The sequence below is a fragment of the Mus caroli genome, unplaced genomic scaffold (assembly GCF_978045245.1).
Source record: "Mus caroli unplaced genomic scaffold, Mus_caroli_1 scaffold_20, whole genome shotgun sequence".
Lineage (NCBI taxonomy): Eukaryota > Metazoa > Chordata > Mammalia > Rodentia > Muridae > Mus > Mus caroli.
Window position 1 is genome coordinate 37,756,226 of NW_028227275.1, and position 21,615 is coordinate 37,777,840.

The window sequence follows — 21,615 nt, forward strand, 5'->3', positions numbered from 1 at the left end:
GGTTCCTCAATGCCTTGCAGCTTAGACCATTCCCTGAATGCTCTAAATGAGATGCCTCCCTGTTAGATCAGGATTGATCAAGACAATGTGAAAATCAAAGAGGAGAGTGGCCTCTACCAAAACTATAAAGGGTGGCAGAAGTGAGGACTGTGCACAAAGAAGCAAGGGGCTCGGAGATTTTATAGGCAGAAGAAGGAACTTTTCCAGTGGAGGATCCCATCTGTAGATCTGTTTCCCCTGAAGTCTGGAAGTGTTAATGCTAACAGCGGTTGGTAAGCCCACCTTCTTATCAGGAGTTTTGTGGCTCTTAACTACCTGAAGATATTAGGAGCCAGACCCTTTCTTGTCTGCTTCTCAGCTTGCCTGAGGCTTTTAAATCATTAACCCTTCAAGAGCCTTGGCTGCTTTTCTATTTGTCTGTCCTAAATTTCCTCTAGGAATCTTAGCACTATCAATCACACACCAGAGCCAAAAGATCTGATCTCTCCTTCTATAACAGCAATTACTTACAACAAATGACTTAGCTCAGAAGTTAGTAGCATTGCTCTATTCTGTACTACAGTGCAACCAATCACATTTTTAGAATGTTTTCATTTATTGACAATTTCAAACATGTATACAATCTACTTAATCATATCCAACCTTAATCTCCTTTCCTGCTGTCTCTAGACTCTCACCTAAGCTTTCCCTTCCCACCTTTATGTGCTCTTCTTTTGTCTTTTTTTTTTAAAGAAATGACCCACTGCGTTTGTAAATGCATGGGTGTGGGGATCATCTGGAAAAGCATGGGTCTACTAGTGGCCACATCCCAAAGAAAAAATGACTCCACCTGGGGATCCATCCCATAAACAACCACCAAATACAGGCACTATTGCAGATGCCAGCACGACTTTGCTGACAGGAGCCTGATATAGCTGTCTCCTGAGAGGCTCTGCCAGTGCCTGGCAAATACAGAAGTGGATGCTCACAGTCATCCATTGGATGGAGCACAGGGTCCCCAATGAAGGAGCTAGAGAAAGGACCCAAGGAGGTGAAGGGGTTACAGCCCCCTAGGAGGAACAACAATATGAACTAACCAGTACCCCCAGAGCTCCCTGAGACAAAACGACCAATCATAGAAAACACATGGTGGGACTCATGGCTCTAGCTGAACATGTAGCAGAGGATGGCCTAGTCAGTCATCAATGGGAGGAGAGGCCCTTGGTCCTGTGAAGATTCTATGACCCAGTATAGGGGAATGCCAGGGCCAGGAAGCAGGAGTGGGTGGGTTGGGGAGCAGGGGGAGGGGAAAGGAGATAGAGGGTTTTCAGAGGGGAGACTAGGAAAGGGGATAACATTTGAAATGTAAATAAAGAAAATATCTAATAAAAAGGAAAAGAAAAAAAAAGAAAGACTCTCTTCCCCCAACAACCATCAATTGCCAATAATTATGAATACAATATCATGAATCTCTCCTAGAAGGTCAGCTGGCTTGATCTTAAACTGGTCCTGTGCAGATTACCGTAGAGGATATAAATTTATGAATACAGTAGCCATGTTGTGTCTCAACACCCTCCACATCCTCCAGTACTCATACTGCATTCTGCCTTTCCCCAGTGTTTCCTGAGTCTGAGGAGGTTGGTTTAGAAGTCCCATTTGGACCTGGTCATTCAATAGTAGCTTACTCTCAGAATCTGGATCAGGTATGAGTCTCTGCATTAACCACTGTCCAACACAAAAAGAAGCTTTGTTTTTTTTAAACTAAGTTTTATAGAATCACTAATCTATGAGTATAAACACAAATATTTAGAAAGCAGTTTGATGTCGTGTTCATTTGCAAAACAACAGTAGTAAGTTTCTCTCCTAGGGTCTATGACTCTCCCAGTCATAGGATTTTTCACCAAGTTTAAAATACCAGGCATGACATCCTTCATAGGAAGCAGACCTCAAATCCAATTGGTTGTTCTCATAACAGTCATGACACTATTTCACAGGTAGGGACATCTTACCTAGAAGCTCAGTCTTGTGGCGTGTAGGATCCAGCTCTAGGTAAGCCTACTGATGAATTTTTCTCCCCAGCAGCCTGCTTAGGACACCTTTCAGCACTACGAAGGCTAGCCAGCACATGTGTGCTACTGTTGCCTACTCCCATTGAGGGCCTCATCCTCTCCCTCTCTCATGTGCCCTTTCTAGCTTTCTGACCACCAAAGATAGCCCAAATTAAATACAAAAATATATATATATAAATGTATAAGGGAGAACATGCAGCGTTTCTTTTTCTGATCCTGACTTATCTTACCAATTCCACACATTTCCCTACAAATTTAATAATTACATTTTCTTTATAACCGACTAAAATCCTATTGTGTTAGTATATCACATTTCATTATCTAATCATCAGGTGATGGACAGCTAGGATAACTCCATTTCCCAGTGATTGTGAGTAGAGTGACAACGAGCACAGTTGAACAAATAGGATATGAAGTCCATGGAACATAGGCACCAGAGATAGTGTAGCTGGGCTCGGTCATACGGTAATTATAGTTTTAGCTTTTATTAATTTACTTGCACTGTATATACATGTGTTCTGTGTTTCATATTTTGTATTTTCATCTCTTAATTTATTTGGGGATCAAATCATAGGCATCATATCATGAAGAAAAATATATACAGTTTAAAATGTTTAATTTAATTTATTATTAATTATTTTGTGTGTGCATATGGACACATGCATGTGCCATGAAGAACACGTGGAAATATTCATTTTGTTCAGGAGTGTCTTGGATATCTAGGTTGTTTTGTGCTTCCATGTGAATTTTCAGATTTTTTTTCCATTTCCTTGGAATTTTGATGTAGATTGCAATGATTTTTTAAAAAATAAATTGATTTATTTTTACACGTATGGCTGTTTTTCCTGCATGTATATCTGAGCAGCATTTACCTGCAATGTCCACAAAGGCCAGAATGGGCACTGGATCCTCTGGGATGAGCTTTTAACCTGCCACCTTACCCATAAGTCTTACCTCCTGATCACAGTATTTAGGATCTTTATATCTCTGGCATGTTATAACTATAAGCATTTGTTGGTGTTTTTCTGCATCTTCTGCCAAATGTCTTGTTATATCAGAGACAATATTGCATAGTGTCTTATTCTTTGCAAAGGGTAATAGGAAAATATTAAAATTTACACAGACTCTGTTGTAATATGCCCAACAGTGGATGTTAGGGTCTGTGTCTTTCCTTGTATAGCTCCCCATTCAGAGTAATAAATACTGGGGATATTATGTTGCGAAAACTATTCTCACTGTACTTGTTAAAGCACAGTAAAGCAGACTTTTCTCATGGCCATCATGGCGGACATAGGAAACAGCGCAGAGTGATTTCTCACTGGAGGAGATAGCATGGCCAAGGAGGGATGGAGAAACATGGAGCTAGATAAGATCAGGGCATAGAAAAGAAACAGGAAGTAATGTCCAGGGTAAGAAGGACTCTGGATGAACTGACCTACCAGAATTCTTGATGAAAGCAGCCCACGGTTGTCATTCATGGGATGGTGGAAGATGAAGGCAAGGATTATGTATCTCCTCGATTAGATATCTAGGATGGAAGATGCCTGACTTAGAAAGTTACCTACAAAATAGGATTTTGTGAGGAAAAGTTAGGCCTAGGGAAAGATTGAGGAGACTAGTGTGAGTCGTACAAGAATCCTTGTAAACTCTGAGTATAAAAATGCTATAACTGTCTACTCTTTATTCTGTTGTCACAGAAGACACTTGGACAACCATATCATATTATTTAAAGCAACAGTTCTTAACCTGTGATGCCTTTGGGGCCTGAATGACCCTTTCCCAAGGGGTGCATGTCAGATATCCTACATATCAGATATTTACATTATGATTCATAACAGTAGCAAAAACACAGTTAGGAAATAGCAATGAAAATAATGTTGTGGCTGAGGGTCACCACAACATGAAGAATTGCATTAAAGGAAGGTTGAGAACCAGTGATTTAAAGTAACTTGAATGGTTAATATAATGCTGCTTACTTAGATGGATAACACTGAAAATTTTCTTTACTGGGGGGACAAATCCTAAAATAATGCATTTTGAAATGTTTCATTTATTCAAAAAATTAACAGCAATTCATAGATTTTTTTTAGGGTGCTGGTGGTAGACAGCCTATTATAGATCAGCTAAAGCAACATATTAAATATTGTGGAAATGCATTTAGTGAAGTTTTAATAATTATCTGCTGCTTTTCTTAGGTAGCAGCAATAAGCTTTTTGTTGTTAGGTACACACTGCAATAATAATAATAATTAGTTGCATTTTAAAAAAAGAAAGCTATTGCCTGCATTGGAGGCTTATGGCATTTAGTCTTAACAAACTTTTTGATGGTTCCTTTTCAAATGTAGATAATTAGATAACCACAGAGACCTTAAAGGGTGGGACTTCCTGTTATACATGGGAAAGGGCTCCACTGAGACAGTGTGTGTCTCCTTGATGCCTACCGTGTATTTGTTTACTCTTGATGGTCCCAGGGCACTTTTAATTAACATAATGCATTCTGGGACTTTTGAAGGACATGTCTGTATCTGTACACTGCATCCTACCTTTTCACGCCCCATCCATCAAGCCTGTCAGTCTATACTAGCAGGAGCATATAGAGTGAGAAGGAAGAAAGGAGAGAGGCATCTAAGCCATTTTGTAAATAACTGTATTAAATGGTAAGTCAATATAAATCCATTAAATAAAATGAGAAGCTCAAAAAAAGCCCTCTATAAATATGCCAGGTACTTCTGTGCCTGTCAGCATCAATGCATCATCATATATTAGCAGATCCAAGGGAGATACAGTTCCTGGTTTATTAAAGGACAATGCAAAAAGACCTTTCCACAGTCTGAGGTTGGCATGGTACAGTCTTATGAAAAGACAAAGCATCCAGCAGTGAGCTGTCCCTGCTCCTTGCTGGCTGCAGAGCCTGGAGCATGATTACATGGCCTTTCTGAGTCTTGAGTTTCCTTATATAAAGCAGCAATCATGGTTAATGCCCTATTAGTCCCTAGGGTTGCTCTGATGATTAACTGGTAATACATAAAGCCACTGAAATGTGTGGTGTTGTTATTTTTACAATTCATGAATCTTTTATTCAATCTGATGTCTGGCTCTGTAATACTTTCCTGGATTCACTGTTTAATGCCATATGTGCCTCTCTAAAACAGAAAGCCATTGCCTGTGACCACTAATAAATTTCCTTAGCAGAAAGCAAAAGATTTGGTAGAGTCATTAAGCCCCCTAATCATATTCTATCCACCCCCAGAACATCGACTGATAAGAGTATAGCTTTTTTTAGGTTTGCCAGTAATACCCATGCATATGAAAACCCATAACCAGCATGCCAGAAGCATTATATTATAGCCTCACAGCTTGTTTTCTGTCTTCATGATAACATGAAGTTTATTGCTTGAATAATACTTATGAGTAACAAAATTAAGAAGTATTACAAGTAAAGCATTAAAAGGGAAATATTAAATGCAACGAGCGTATGATGGACAAAAAAATATCATGAAGATAGAACCTGGATGATGAAACCTTGGGGAATACATATCAATAAATCACTGTACTAAAATAACAAAGGCACCCTCCAAAAAACTCTAGCCCTACCACTTCACTGCTGTTAAAAGAAAGAAAGCGTTCTGTGACAGATGGAGAATGGCTGGCATGGAGGTAGCATAGACTTTGCTGGGTTTATTCCTCTGGTCCCTGCACCATCTGCATGAGTAGCTCTCTCCTACAGAAGCAGCAAGTTTCCTAACACCGATGCCACCACCCCCTCTTATTTACAGGACAGTGACAGCAGGTCATAAGAAACTTCCTGGGTTTTTATTACCATGTATGTGATGCCAGGCTGTCAGAACATAATTATTTATTTTAGAAGGTTGTTTTCAATAGGGATTTTCGGGGCCAAATGATGATAAATAATATATCAACAGATAACTATGTCATTTATAAGAAATTCCTTCCCCACAACCCCCGTAGCCTCAGCTCCTGGTCCACTTAGTCTCTTAACAAGTGGTCTTTCTACCCCATCTTTTCTCATCGCAAAAAAGCATCTCCATTCGCTGTCTTTGTGATTCCAAAGAAAGACACCATCACTTTTCAGATGTTCTTGAGTATTTGTTCTGGAAATTAAATTACCTTCCAATGTACTAATAAGTCCAAGTAGGGGTCTTCTTTATTTCTAAGAACACACATCAAAGAATAATTTATTTACTGAAATATGCTGTTAAGAGAAAAAAAAACTAAGTATTTGAAGTGTTGTTTGGGTTTGGTTTCTTTGTTTCTTTTGTATTGTTTCTTAAGGCAAGGTCTTGGTGGCCAGGTAGCCTCAAACTTCTGATCAGTCAGGCAGGAGCATGTTCATGGTGTGTGTGCATGCACGTGTGTGTGTGTGTGTGTGTGTGTGTGTGTGTGTGTGTGTGTACATATTTGATTGAAGAACAGCTTAGTTCAAGTCCTTGTCTTTTAAGATTTGTGTACCCAATACCCAGGTATGGAACCTAGCAGCTCCAGTGTGCTACAGTCTTTCTACAGCCAAGCTTCCCATGACTGTCTGATCCTGTCAGATCCCACTTTCCCAAGGAAGACTTCTATGAAAAGCTTTCTAAAGATGTGGTAAAAATGTTTGAAAATGCAAAGTGAAACCTATTACTCCATATTCTAACCTAAAGAATTAATTGATTAAAACTGTTAAAATACTGGACATCTGGTGGGTCTGACTGGACTGTCCCCCCCCCCCCCCATACCTCACCCTCATTTCTGCGAAAGCCCTTCAAGGAGCCCCTAATCTAGCAGCCTATGGCTCCAGTGGCCTGTGCCCCTCCTGCTTTATAGGAGCTCCCTGTGCTTCCTCCCCTCCCCCCACCCCCACTCCCCACGCCCCATTCCCCACCCCCGTCATAGGCTCTGACCGGCGACTTTATAATTAACTTTTCTCTAAAACTCACAACAGTGGGGAAAATACACTGTTCGCATTTGGTTTGGTGGCATTAAGCATATGCCATCGCTGGGCAGTTACCATCCCCATTCTGCTCCAGAAATGTGTACCCATGGAAAACTAACTCCTTGTTTATGACAGGCTTTTTATCGTGGCTAAACTAAGTGGGTGACACAGCAAAGTCAAAAGTCATAAATCTGACAGTCAGAGGCTGTCAAAGCCCCTCCCCAACCCTGTAAAAGAGAACATAGCAGAGTAGCTGTCTCCCTGTTAAGGGTGGTGGCGCACGCCTTTGATCCCAGCACTTGGGAGGCAGAGGCAGGCGGATCTTTGAGTTCAAGGTCAGCCTGGTCTATAGAGTGAGTTCCAGGACAGCCAGGGCTACCTAGAGAAACTCTGTCCTAAAAACAAAAACAGAAAAGGGGGAGGGAGTAGTATTTGTAGTCAAAAGGAATAGCCAGTTCATTTAATCACTCTGATGAGCTGACAAATTTGTTAAAATCATTTTTTTAGGACTAGAAGTTGGTCTATATTGCTTCAATTCAGTATTTCCATATACATGTGTCCTTAATACAAATCATATCCTGAAGTGATTTGCAAAGGCCAAAACTACTGGAGTGGTAGACTGAAAAATGCCCACCCCCGCCCCGCCCCAGACATGACCCCTCTTCCAAACAAAGCACAATTAGCTGGGTCAAGCACGGTGGACTTCCTTTCAAATCACACGGCACTAAGCTGAAAGCCCCTTGGAACTATTAGTCTTAGCTGATAGCTTTTACCTGACACCCAAGACTCAGAAATTCAGGACCAGAAAGCAAACAGGCTGTAGAAGTTGTATTTATAGGAATATGTAGTCCAAAGCGAGGGAAGTGAGGCTGTAGGCGGGCGGCAGCACAGGCAGCCCTGATTTAGTTGCAGTCCACTGGCCTGCCAGGAGAACCTGGCACAGCATAAGACTATCCCTTTCAATGTTGAGGAAACTAGTACCTTGTACTCAGGAAGGAAAGAATTTGAACCAATACTCAGGGAGTGGGTGAGAGTTTGTTCATCTTCTAGGATCTCAGAATGACCATGGCCAAGAATTATCATCATTAAGTGATCTCAGGCCATCTGTTACTCATGAGGAGTCCATGCTTCCTCCTTTATCCCTCAGCCCCTCATAGTCTGCTCTTCGCACTTGCACAGGGAGGGTATATTTAAATGATAATAATGCCTTTCCTACTAGAGTCTCATCTGTAACAAAGGTCTTTTTACATGGGATTTCCGGTGAGCCTTGGAGAACTACAAAGCAAAATACATTTTTTTTTCTTGTCACCTTAAAATTTATTTCTTGAAATATTTTTTTCTTTTTATACAGCTCAGGTTAACATCAAATTCTCAATCCTGTTGCCTCAGTCTCACAAGTACTGGGATTGTAGGGTGTACTACTACACACACTTCAGAATGCTTTCTTTATTGAGCATGTCTTAAGGTAATGTCACTCTACTGTGCCACTAAGTTACACCCAGGAATCACAGAACTCCTAAATACATGGCTCAGTGACATACCATGGCCATTCTCATGCCTTCACCTGGTTTTTCATGGAACTAAATTAAACATACTCTTCCGTTAGGATTGTGTGTGTGTGTGTGTGTGTGTGTGTGTGTGTGTGTGTGTGAATGTACACCCACAAGCATGTGTATTTGTTTACTTTGACACTAGTTTAAGTGGTACAGAGTTACACAGAATAAAATACAATAAAGTTTTCCTGCATTGTGGAATGTGAAAAATATCCAATGTAACAATTTTTGTGCCAATGAACAAATGAACGTTACATAGTTGTGGATTATCACACATGTGGAGTATTTTTGAATCCCTGTTTCAGGTTTTTATTTTTTTCAATATGTTTTCAAGAAAAATTTGTGACAAGGTCTCAAGTAGCCCCGGCTGGCCTCAGACTCACTAGAAAGCCAAGCATGACCTTGAGCTTCGGCCTCTGCCTCCAAAGAGCTGGAACCACAGGCATGCACCATGATTCCCTGCTTTATGTATGTTCATTTTCAAAATACCTCAGGTTACTTGGAATTTGTCTAAGAGCATTTCCTTTAATAAGGCTCTGATCTCATCACCCTTTGGATTTGTAGTAGCTTTGCCTTAGAGCATCCAACTCAAACGCCTATCTCATTGCCAAGAATCTCATTCTCTCATTGTGAGCCTGGTGGAGTCAGGTGCTCTGGAAATGATCAGACTTGTTTGTGGCTTAGTGCAATAAAAGAAAAGATGTCCATCCATTCACTCACAAATATTTGAGCGTCCACCATGCCTGAAACCTTACTCTAAGAACTGGGAATATGGCACTGAACTAAACAGGGGAGATCTTGTGCAATACAGAAGAGAGAAACAAAGATTAAAGAGGAGAAAATTAGGTGACCCATTAAAAGGCAATTAAATGTTACAAAAGCGTAATAAATTAAGGTATAAGGAATGAGAGTGCTGAAGGAGCAGGTGAGAGGGGGGTGACTTGAAGTGGTGAAGTCAGAATAGGTCCAATAGAAAAGGTAACTTATAAACATATAAGAAAAGGCGCCATATAACATATAAGGACACAGTGAGACATGAGATTACCTCCAGAAGAGCCAGGCAGGTTGTTCAAGGTGCTGACGAAATCCTGAGGCCATCGGCCTAGACGCTGGGCTGAACTAATGGAAGTTTTACACAAAGGCATGGTACAATTTAGCTTTCCAGGTTTGAGAAGATGCCCAGTAAGCAAACGCACTTGTGAAGTCATGAGACCTGCATCTGGATCCCCAGAGCCCAGGGATACAGAAGCATCAGCATCTGTAATCCCAGCGTCCCTATGTGGAGATGAGAGGCAGAGACTAAAGGATGCCCAGAAGCTCACAAGGCTGATAATCCAGCACCCACTGCAGAAAAACTGCAGATAAACCCTGTCTCAAACCAGATGGAAGGCATGAGCCAACATCTAAGGTTCTGCTCTGCTTCACACATGCACGATGGCAGACGTGCTCACATTGATACACACAGGTGTGTGTAAACACACACACGACACACAACATACATACACATACTGAGCATTTAGAAAGATTGCTATAGAAACTGCTGAGGTTAGATTCTAGGGGATGAGGGAGGAGCAGACACACAAGCCAGGAATCTGCCACATTAGTCCAAGTGAAATGACTACACCAGGACACTAGCAGTCCAGGGAATAGAATGGGGCTGTGAATATATCTTGGAGACAGATAAATTCCTTATCCCCCAGGAGTTCTGACAGCCTGCATGAGGAGAGAGCACAGAGGGGTTAATGCTGTATGGCTCACATGTTCAGGGCCTGAGCAACTGGAGGAGCTGGGATAGATTTGGGAAGGAGCTATGCTTGGGCTGTTGTGACAAATTAAAGATGGACAGTTTAGAAATGACATATACTTGCTTCTCACAGTTGGGGGAGCTGGGAAGTCCAAGATCAAGGTTCCTGCATATCTGATGTCTGGGGAGGGCCTTCTTGTTCAGAGGTGACCTTCTCTTCAAGCTCCCCTCTCGTAGTGTAAGACATGAGTTAGTGTAAGAAGTCCTTGATAAAGATGCTGATCTCATTTGGGGGCTGTCACTGCCCTTATGATGTAATCGCCTCCCAACTTCTCCTCTTCATATGGACACCGTAGGCACTAGGATTTCAATGTGTGAAACTGGAGAGAGTACAAAAACATTTGGAATATTATCTGAAGTAGTGAGGTATGTTCTGATGTGATAATAATACCAGTGGTATAATACTGCTGTGTTAATCCCTTTCTGTCTATTTAACTGAATCATAAACCATTAAATGAAAAAATCGTTTTGTGGTCTAATCCTCGCAGCATGCCTATTTTTCTTGGATCATACATACTCTTCAGGATTATAAAACCCTTTTCTTGGTACTACAGCCAAAACGGCTATGTTTCCAGGAATTCTACAAATGAAGAAAATACGCTGGGCTCTTTTTTAACCATGCCTGCTTTACATTCCTCTCAAGGTTACTACATGTACATCGAAGCCTCCCACATGGTGTATGGACAAAAAGCACACCTTTTGTCCCAGCCTCTGAGAGGCGTCCCTGGGAAACACTGCTTGACGTTTTTCTACCACATGTACGGAGCAGGGACTGGCCTGCTGAGTGTTTATTTGAAAGGGGAAGAAGATAGTGAGGAGTCCCTGTTGTGGAGAAGAAGGGGAGAGCAGAGCATCTCCTGGCTGCGGGCACTGGTTGAATACAGCTGCAGGAGGAGACACCAGGTAAGCCACGAGGGGTGAGATCCAGCAGGGGAGGATGTACCGAGGCACCTGGTGCTCTCCTGTTGTTTGCTTAAAAAAGAGAATAATTTGTCCTTTTTCAGAGTCAGAGATAAAGGCAGGATTAGTTGAAAAGTAAACCTAATTAGCTTGTTATTGATTAACTCTAAGCAGTGAACGGATAATTAGACAGGGAGCTAATGCTTTGGACATTCATGCAGAAAGAGATTGTTTTTTTTTGTTTTTTGGTTTTTTTTTTTTACCATTTAAGGATGAAAGGATGCCTATTTTATCTTAGTGTGTTGTGAATGTCAAGTACATTTCTTCCAAAAGGAACTCTTCTTCCTTCTCAATACACTACTGCTGCTCCTAGTACCCATGATCCATTTGAATGTAGGGGCCTTTGTCCTAAGCCTCCACTTATGAGTGTGTATAGCCCATGGTAAGTTTTATAAGCCTCTGTATGCATGACTACATTGTTGTAGAAGAAACTAGGGGTCCTGATGCCAAGTCCATGGTCATCATCACCCCAGACCCCCAACATTCCATGTGGTATAGAAAAACCCCTGTCCTAGAAGTATCCAGTCCTTCCAGTAGGTGGAGCTAATAAACTGCTCTAGCCTAAAAGAAGCCCAGGATAGCCATGGGCTTCACATAGCCACCAAAGGTTGCTCTGGGGAGGCAACCTTCAGACTCCTAACTATTTTCAAAACCACTCTGTAAAATTCTGGTGTGAGCATGCCCTCCAATTAACGCTCCAACTTCTTCTGCAGCTTTGCTTCTGGGTGGTAAACTCCCTGGGCCCAGGTAGCTTTAACCTCTGGCTGGCTGCCTGGTAGAAGCTCAGATCTTCCCGGGAAGAGGTATCCAAAATACAAAGTTTTATTTTTTTCTCACCATTCTACAACACAAACTGATTTTCTAAAGATCTAAAGTGAAGATATCACAACTCAAGTGGCTGGATACACTGCCACTCAAGCTTCTACATTAATGGGCAATAAATGACAGGAGGAAGACGCTCTTCTGTCTAGGATGGTCTGCCAGCCAAGCACATATAACTGTTTGGAGATGTATTAGAGAATGGCAGATTGCTCCATGAAGATTTTTTTTATGACAGTTACAGAAGGTACATGGGCCAGATGAAAACTTACTAATACAGTTGATCATCATCCAGAGATGATAGCTCAATCTTGTTAGGCTCCAGGGAAGTCAGACTCTTCATCAAATGGACCTTAAGGGATGGTCCAGGTACCAGCAGCATCAAAAATACCTGAAATATAAGTTCACTCAAAATGTTAATTCTCGGGATCCACCTCAGAATGCTAAACCAGAAACTCGGGAGGGCTTTGGAGTCCCAGAAATTTATTTTTAATAAACCCAAATGATTCTGATACAAGCTAAAAATAGAAAATCTCCAGACTTAAATGAATCTAATTCTTTGGAAGTGGCATCCAAGCATTGACACACACGCGCATGCACACACACACACACACACATACACACACACCATTTACAGTGTAGACAATTGTGTCTATTGCCTCATGCATGCCAGGCAAGTGTTCCGTCACTGAGCTATATACTCTCAGGTCAGTATGTATTCTCAAATGAGAGTGATACACAAATTCTCTAAAAGTTCCACAAATCAATATATAAGGGTCTTTAAAAAAATATGCTATGTTTGCTGGGTAGGTGATCTTGGAAACTGGTTCTGTTTTTGTTTCAAGAAGTCTAGTTATGTAGCCTAAACCTAAATTAGTCTCCAGCTCAAGGTCCCCTTCTTAAATTCCTATTGCTGGGATTCTACCACCACACACAGCTTGAAGAACTTTTAAACATAGCCCACAGCAAAGCCTCTGAGCTGCCATTTTGGAATGTTGTAGTTCAAAGAGTGTGAAACCCTTATAGAGACTTTCAGTTCACAGTCTAGAAGGAACAGTCTGGAGTAGACCGCCCCTTTGGCTGATCATGGAGCAGGTGACCATTTTCTTCAGCTGTTCCTAGAGCTCACCGCAGGAATCCCACATAACTGTAGGGGGACTAGGCTACATTCTACTGTTTAATAAAATACAGACACAGTCACGTGCATAGCCTGGCCTTCTGTTATGCAGTGGGTACTTAGACTGTTAAGAGCTGTATATACACGTTGTTCCAATTAATGCCGTAGTTCCACCTTATAGATAGAGAAAAGTCGATGCTGGTAGAGAACTCACACCCCTGTCTGCCCAGTACCAAAGCCTGTTTCCATAACCACAGTTCTATACTGTCCGCTGCCCCGCAGAACAACTTCCAGATTCTCCTTATTCCCTCAAGGTCACAAGCATCAAGTGACCTTGGACAAGCTTTATCTGTGCTGGGATAGTTTCTAAATCTTTAAAACGGGTAAATATTTACCATCACCAGCAGAGTCAAAGCTGGCATTAAATGAGATTGTGTGTGTGTGAAAAGGTTTTTTATAAATTTCAATGTACCAAACGATTTTAAAATGTTTCACTGTTTTTAAAAACTACGTCTTCTTCTCAGGTTTCTCTGGAATCTAGTTCTCACCACCGTGGCAGACTGATATTCTCAATAGCTGTATCAGGCATCCAGATTGAGTTCTTGTGGTTTTATATAAGATATCTCATTTTAATAAATATCGATTGACCACAGGCATGTAATATATGCCAAATTTCTGCAATAAATATAATGTGGAAGTCTTTTTTTGAGTTTATGTTCTTGTGGAGAGTGATTTAAAAAAAAAAAAAACACTAAACTATAAGCTGGGGGCTGGAGAGATGCCTCAGCTGTGAAGAGCACTTTGTGTCTTCTAGAGAACCTGAGATTGCTTCCAGCACCCTTGTTGGGTGGTTCTACACATCCTGCAACTCCACTTCCAGGATCTGACACCCTCTCCTAGCTTCCATATGTGCATGCACACAGACACACACATAGACTTACACACATACGTACACATAAATGAAAAACTTTTATTTATTTATTTATTTATTTATTTATTTATTTAAGCTAAAATTAGAAAATATAATGCCAATGCCAATAGAAATAAATCAGTTTGAATGGACAGTAACAGAGTTGACTAAAGGATAGCTAACCTGGATGTGGCAAGGGAAGTGATGGAATCATAAGTTGTTGGTCAAGGCTCATGTTTTAGCTAGACCAAAGATCTATTGTACAACAGAGTGATTCCAGTCAATAACAATGCATTATATATTCCAAAATGACTAGGCAAGTAGATTTAAAATTTCTCATCACCAGAAAATGATGAACCAAAAAAATGATCTGCCTGATTTCATCTTTGTGTATTATTAACATATATTGAAATGTTATGTTGAACCTTTAAAGATATAGAAGGATGGTTTGCCTAATAAAATAATATTAATTGGAGAGAGAGAGAGGGAGAGAGAGAGAGAGAGAGAGAGAGAGATGATTAGGTGATAAAGCCAAAGGAGTACTGGGATACTTTTTTTATTAGATATTTTCTTCATTTACATTTCAAATGCTATCCAGAAAGCCCCCTATACCCTCCCCCTACCCTGATCCCCAACCCACCCACTCCCGCTTCCTGGCATATGATCATATGCCCCAGTACTGGGATACTTTTAGAAAGCTTCACAGGACATGGTAAGCGTTTTGAAATTATTCCAGAAGCAGTGGGAACCCGGCAGGTGGATTTACGGTAACGATCTGCTTCTCAGCAGTAGCTCCGGCAGCTGCGCAGAGAGCACAGCACTACAGGAGGCAGGATACCTGGGCCCTCTAACTCTGGTCCTGGTAAGAGCACCAGGCTGGTTAGGAAGCAGCCGTAAGAAGTCATCAGAAGCCTACAGAATCTTGCTTTGTCTCCCTTCTGAGATGCAGCCAAGGCTGACCCTGAACTCACCAGCCTTTCTTCGCCTTCCAAATGCTGTGGTTCGGGAACATTAAACCACCATGCCCACCTCTACTTTGTTGCCTTAGTCTTGGTAATTTTGACCTGGTTTTTCTTGACCAAAAGAAGTACCCATTGGTTCTAGTTCCTAAGTGTTTAGGACCAAATAACTTAAGAAAAGTTATATCCTAATGACTTAGTAGCCATTTCACATGGCTATATATATATACATATACATATGCTATGTAATGTGCAAACCAGCCAAGGCTTCAGATCTTGTGAAAGTTAGACCAGTCTACATATGCTACCTTCATTAAAGTTCTGTACAGACTTTTACATTTTACTTGCTTTTAATTATAGCTGCTACCAAAACCTCCACTATATAATGATGTTATCAAAAGGAATATAGGCCCATCTAATGTTGACTCTTGGAATGACTTTCAACTAGTACTTCCCACAGTATTGCTGAAAGTTGAATAATTTTATCTAAAATTTCAAAATATCCTCCAGCATCCTTGTAAATACACTTGATGTCTTAGCCTGCAGTTTGGGAACCAATCACATATCTAATTTAATCCTATATTTATTGTAGTTGTTCTGTAAGTAAATATGTTTATTCTTTGCTACAGGATAGGGTTGGTTAGACTTAAAGCTCAAAGACAAGCCAGAATAATCTTGTACATGAATCAAAAAAAAAAAAAAAAGGTTTGCTACCATATATCTACAGTCATAACAAAGAAGTTACAGATATAACACATGGCTGTCACTCAGATATTAAGGAAATTCATAATAGGTTTATAAAGTCCAGAGTTTGGCCAAAACACAGATTATTCAGAATATAATTCCATCAGATTTTGTCTATTTAGTAATTTGAATCCTAAAACCAGATTGATTGTTGGTGTTCCGAAAACTGAAGTGTTTATTAATCACACTCAGATAATGTCCTATGCAGATGCACTAGAACATTTTTACCCCCTTTTCTCGCCACTGATTTTGATCCTTGCTTAGCATTGTCTATAAATTAAGAGTTATCTAGAGAAATGGAACTCTGAAGGATGGACCGGCAGATGGTCGGAAAGATCAAAGGAAAGAGAAGAATTTACTACAGAAATGGGTTAAGAATTTCCATGACAAGTAACATGCCATCTGCGGAACCAGGAAAGCTATAGCACAGCTGTGTCTATATCTGAAAACAGGAAATAATCGTTCAACCTTCAGGAAAACCTGAAGCCTCAGCTGATATGAGTCTTAGAGACCAGAAGCCCCAGAGCCTAGCATTGAGTGCCCAGCAGCTAGAGGTGATCCCTGCTCAGTGCCAAAAGCAAGAGAACCCACTCTTCCTCTACCTCTACCCACACTGAATAAAGGCCGTGAAGCCTAATCTGGGCCATTGCTTCAACAGCCAATCTCCTACATAAAGTCCTCCACGGTCATGCCCAGAAACAATGCCTTGTAGCCACCTTGGTGCCCTGAGCCAGGAAAAGTTCTTGCTTAAAATTAACCATTATATGTTATATCCTTAGAAAGGTTTCTTGGCCTTAATTTATTATGTCTATTATTAAAGCTTCATTAAATTTCAAGATAATTACATAAACTTATTAATAATTCCATTTGTGTTCTGAATTTGGTGTACTGAATTTGGTGTAGCTTTACTAAAACTAGCTTAGGGGTTTTTCTTTTACTTTAATCTAAAGCTTAAACTAATCTAATGACACAGATAGATGGAGCAAGTGTGTCTTCTGGACAGTTGTCATTACCCACAAACCTCTCTGGAGGATTCAGTCACTTAGGAGCCATTATTGGAACATCCTTAGAGATGGTGATCTATTTTTCTAGACCAAGAATATTTGACTCATTGTTTTCTGCAAAGACTCATGAAACAGAGCACACCTTGCCCACATCTCATTAGGCTATGCCTTTGGTGTTGAACATAAGTGAATCTCTATCTTTTGGTCAATTTAATTATTAAACTTCCCCACCTACTGCCAGCACTAAAGGTAAATTCAGTGGAAGTCTAAAGAAACTGAAGAGTCCAGCCTAAAGACACTGGGAGATGCTAGACATAGACTGTTCTAAGTAGCTTGGGTTTGTCAGGTCACTAGGAAGCACTCCTGGTTAAGCATCTCTGGGGAACTGTCTAAAAAGGCCAGAAGAGTCACCTAGGCATAACCTAATTTGAATTTGAAATTTTATTTTAGTTATTGTTGTCTAATTTTATTTATTTTGTTTTGTTTTGTTTTATTTTATTTTATTTTAGAGACTGGGTCTCACTCTGTTTCCCTGGCTGGCCTCAGACGTGCAATGTAGACCAGGCTGCCCTAGAACTCACTAAGTATTCTATACTACCACAAATTTATAGCAATCATCTCACCTTAGCCTCTAGGTTGCTGGGACTATAAGGACAAGGCTTGAATTTCTAATTTTGTGTCCTTTTCCTTAAAGTTAGGCCCAGCAGTTATCAAAGCTTCCAAACCTACAAAGATCTTCCCCTGGTCAACACAGTTGTGTCATCTCAGACTCTGTCTCTACATTCAAACTTCATTCTTTTTCAGATAATTTTTGAAGCCACTCGAGGAGTGTCAATAAGAAGTGATATCGCCATTGATGATGTTAAACTTCAGGCAGGACCGTGTGCAGGTAATGTTTTCCCCAATTACATAAGCTTGGTTGGAAAGGGGATTTTATCGATCGTATAGTCTCAAGTTGTAACAATTCAAAATGATCTTTTCTGTAGACATGATAACTATTGTCTGTCTTTTCTGACAGGAATGGAAGATACAACTGAACAATCCTCAGGATATTCTGAAGACTTAAATGAAATTGAGTATTAAGAAATGATCTAACTTAGAGTAAGAAGACAAAAGTTGTACTTCTCTTCAGTCAAAGAGGAAACAAAAGAAATGGATACTGGATGCTCTTGACTATTGCATAAGTTGAAATGACTTCAGAAGACCTGCTCTCATTACTTTTGAAAATTATATCTCTATATTAACTCAGGGCTCTCCTCTGTTTTCCCCCAGCACATCTGACAACTGTTACTAGAAGTACAGGCTACTGGTTTTACAGAAACCATTTCATCTTAATTTTGGTGCCAGTTAAAATACGAATGTACTGTGTTACGGTCACTTCAAAGTACACGTATAAAGGGCACAATCAGAGCGAGTGTGCTTATAAGCCTGCATTCAGTGAATGTACTGGGAGACCAGGTCTTGGTGGTTTTCCTTTTGAGTTTCAAGAATGAGAAGTTTTCTTAAATAGTAATGCAAGGTCAGTAATGTCCCCCAAAGGGATGCAGTGTTTTATGGTAACAATTATTCTGGAAATAAAGTCACCCCATGGAGCCCCAGGATAAGTCTGTGCTAATTCATGCTGCCTTACAGGGCAGTGCCACCTTTTCTTCTCCATTTCTACTGCCTTGGACAGTCACCAGGAGCACCTGCATAGTAATGCACCTTTTCAACAAGGCAAGCTTGAATTTTTTTATGCACATACACTCAACAATTTTTATAAATGTGTTAAACAATTTGACCCATTTTTATCATAGATATTTTTAGTGAAATTTTTAGTAGTATGAGTTCAACCACATTTGATAAACTATGGTTTTTTATTGACTTATTTAGAATTGTATATATGTGTGCAATTGTGTGGCTAATCAGCTGTCTAAAATTTCAAAATTGCTAATAAAAGATCATTTGAAAATCCTTTCATTAGCAATTAACTCATTACTACATTATTTGTCTTTATCAGAACATATCCATTATATAATTGCAAATTCTAATTTGAAGCTCTATTCTGCCATAATTAAATGTTTTAAGTCATCTTATCAGTGACATTACTACATACTTTCATGTAATAATTAATATTTAAAGATTATTTTATTTCCCATAGTAATCTCAATTTCCCTAAATTTATCTCTGGAATTAAATTCTAAAGACACACCTTTTCTTTTAGCTTTTAAAATTAAATGTATTTGTTGGGGAGTGGTTCTGGCTTTCACTTAAGAGTCTGTTCTCTGAGTAGATTCATCCAGCAGTTGGTGGAAACAGATGCAGAGACCCAAAGCCAAACAACAGGCAGAGCTTGAGAAGTCTTGTGGAAGAGTGAGGGGAAGGAATGAGGGAGCCAGAGAGGTCAAGAACACCACAAGAAGACCTACAGCGTCAACTAACCTGGGCCCACGGGGGCTCACAGAGACTAAACTATCAAACAAAGAATATGAATGGGCTGAGCCTAGGCCCCTTACACACAGGTAGCAGACCTGTAGCTCTGTTCTTCATGTGGGTCCCCTAACAGAGTAGGGGCCTGTCTCAGAGTCTGTTGTGAGTCTTAGATCCCTTTCCCATATCTGGGCTGCTTTGTCTGTCCTCAGTGGGAGAGGATCCATTTAGTCCTGCTGTGACATGATATACCAGGGTGGGTGGGTATCCGTGGGGGGCCTCCACTTCTCTGAGAAGAAGCGTGAGGGGAATAAGGGAGGAGGATGGTAGGATGGGACTGGGAGGAGAAGAGGGAGAGGGCTGCAATCAGGCTGTAAAGTGAATAAATAAACAAATTAATGGGTCAAGGGGAAGGAATCGGCTCTCTCCTTCTACCTACCACATGACCGAACTTGGTTTGGCAGGTTTATCTGCAAGTATCTATATGTACTGAGCCATCTCACTAACCAGGACACAGAATCTGTTGTTACGTTTGTGTTCTTGGTGCCCAGAAACAAAATCAAATGAGCAAATGAATTTAATCTCTCCCTCATCCCTGAAATGGAAATGTTAGTAGCATTTTTCACAGATGAGAAAGCCAAGCATCAGTACTGGGGATGTAGCTCAGTGATAGAGCACTTGCTAAACCGTGCAAGGCCTGGGCTTTGATCCCAAGCAACATGAAGACAACAAAGTGAAACAACTGAATATCAGAAGGTGGAAAGTTACTTAAGACTGCATAGCTCTGAAGTGGCGGTAAAAGTCAACTTCTTAGCTTTGCAAGGCTGTAAATCCACTGGCCCCATCTGTGAAGAACACCATGCCTCTCTGCATGCCACACTACTTAGAAAATAAAAATACTCAGCCATACAAAAACCAACATCCCTGGGTTTATAGAGGAAAACTAACCTCATTATGTAATAAGACAGGATTTTATTAATGAAATTTTTTCCTATGATTAATTAGACACAGAGGTGCAATTGGATTTTGATGTACATTAGGCATCATAAATCCCTCACAGCATTGGTTCCACCTCTAAGTATATTACATTTGCTGAATGAAGAAACGAACACTCTTCACCCACAATTATCTGAGTTCATAGTGAGGTGTTTGCGCTGTGTGACAAATGAATAAAGCATTTCTCTGGCATCCTTGACAGTGACATAAGGTCTTCCGTAATCATTCCAGCTAACATTTATTGAAGACCTACTGTTTCCAGAGACAGGGCAAAGATGTCGTCATAGGCATTAACTTATTTAATCCTAACAACAACCCATGTGTAGATCCTAGCAGCAGGTTTATTTTATAGATAAGGACGTTAAATTTTTTCCAGATCAGCAGTCAGTGCAAGACCCGGGTTTGAAACCCAGCCTGTTGCCCATCCTGTGTTCTAACCTTCTCTAAAACAGCCTCCTCAGCCTGCTAGCTCCTCCCTCAACTCCATCAGCAATGTGGATTAGAGACTAGCCAAAGGTCCTTAGATTCCCTCTTCTATGAAGACCAAAGTGTGGACACTGTGCCCCTTCTTAGAATTGGGAACAAAACACCCAGGGAAGGAGTTACAGAGACAAAGTTCGTAGCTGTGATGAAAGGATGGACCATTTAGAGACTGCCGTATCCAGGGATCCATCCCATAAGCAACTTCTAAATGCTGACACCATTGCATACACTAGCAAGATTTTGCTGAAAGGACCCAAATATAGCTGTCTCTTGTGAGACGATGCCGGGGCCTAGCAAACACAGGAGTGGATGTTCACAGTCAGCTATTGGATGTATCACAGGGCTCCCAATGGAGAAGCTAGAGAAAGTACCCAAGGAGCTAAAGGGATCTGCAACCCTATTGTTGGAACAACATGATGTACTAACCAGAACCCCGGAGCTCTTGTCTCTAGCTGCATATATATCGAAAGATGGCCTAGTCGGCCATCACTGGAAAGAGAGGCCTATTGGACTTGCAAACTTTATATGCCCCAATATAGGGGAATGCCAGGGCCAAAAGAATGGGAATGGGTGGGTAGGGAAGTGGGGGGCGCTATGGGGGACTTTTGGGATAGCATTGGAAATGTAACTGAGGAAAATATGTAATAAAAATATTAAAAATTAAAAAAAAAAGATTCCCTCTTCTAGGGTTTATTGGCTATACAAATAGCTCCAATATGGGGCTAAGGAGGTGGCTCAGTCAGCAAAATGCTGCCTTGCCACCATTAGGACCTCAATTAGGAGCCCCAGGCACCTTGTCAAAAAGCTTGATGTGGTGGCAACTCGATGAGCTCTAGGTTCAGTGGGAGACCCTGTCTGGAAGGGGGGAAAAAAGAGA

The 21,615-nt window shown here is 40.7% G+C and overlaps 1 protein-coding gene across 1 annotated transcript in view; it reads left to right on the forward strand.

The window, feature by feature from the left end:
* Mamdc2 (MAM domain containing 2) overlaps nt 1-18,832 on the forward strand; it is a 154,435-nt gene extending 135,603 nt beyond the window's left edge. Inside the window, exons 12-14 of the mRNA XM_021152082.2 lie at nt 10,981-11,240; nt 17,655-17,739; nt 17,869-18,832. Coding sequence (XP_021007741.1) covers nt 10,981-11,240; nt 17,655-17,739; nt 17,869-17,933 — 410 coding nt within the window. The 3' untranslated portion in view covers nt 17,934-18,832. The remainder of the gene's footprint in view (nt 1-10,980; nt 11,241-17,654; nt 17,740-17,868) is intronic.
* Nucleotides 18,833-21,615: the final 2,783 nt, after the last annotated feature.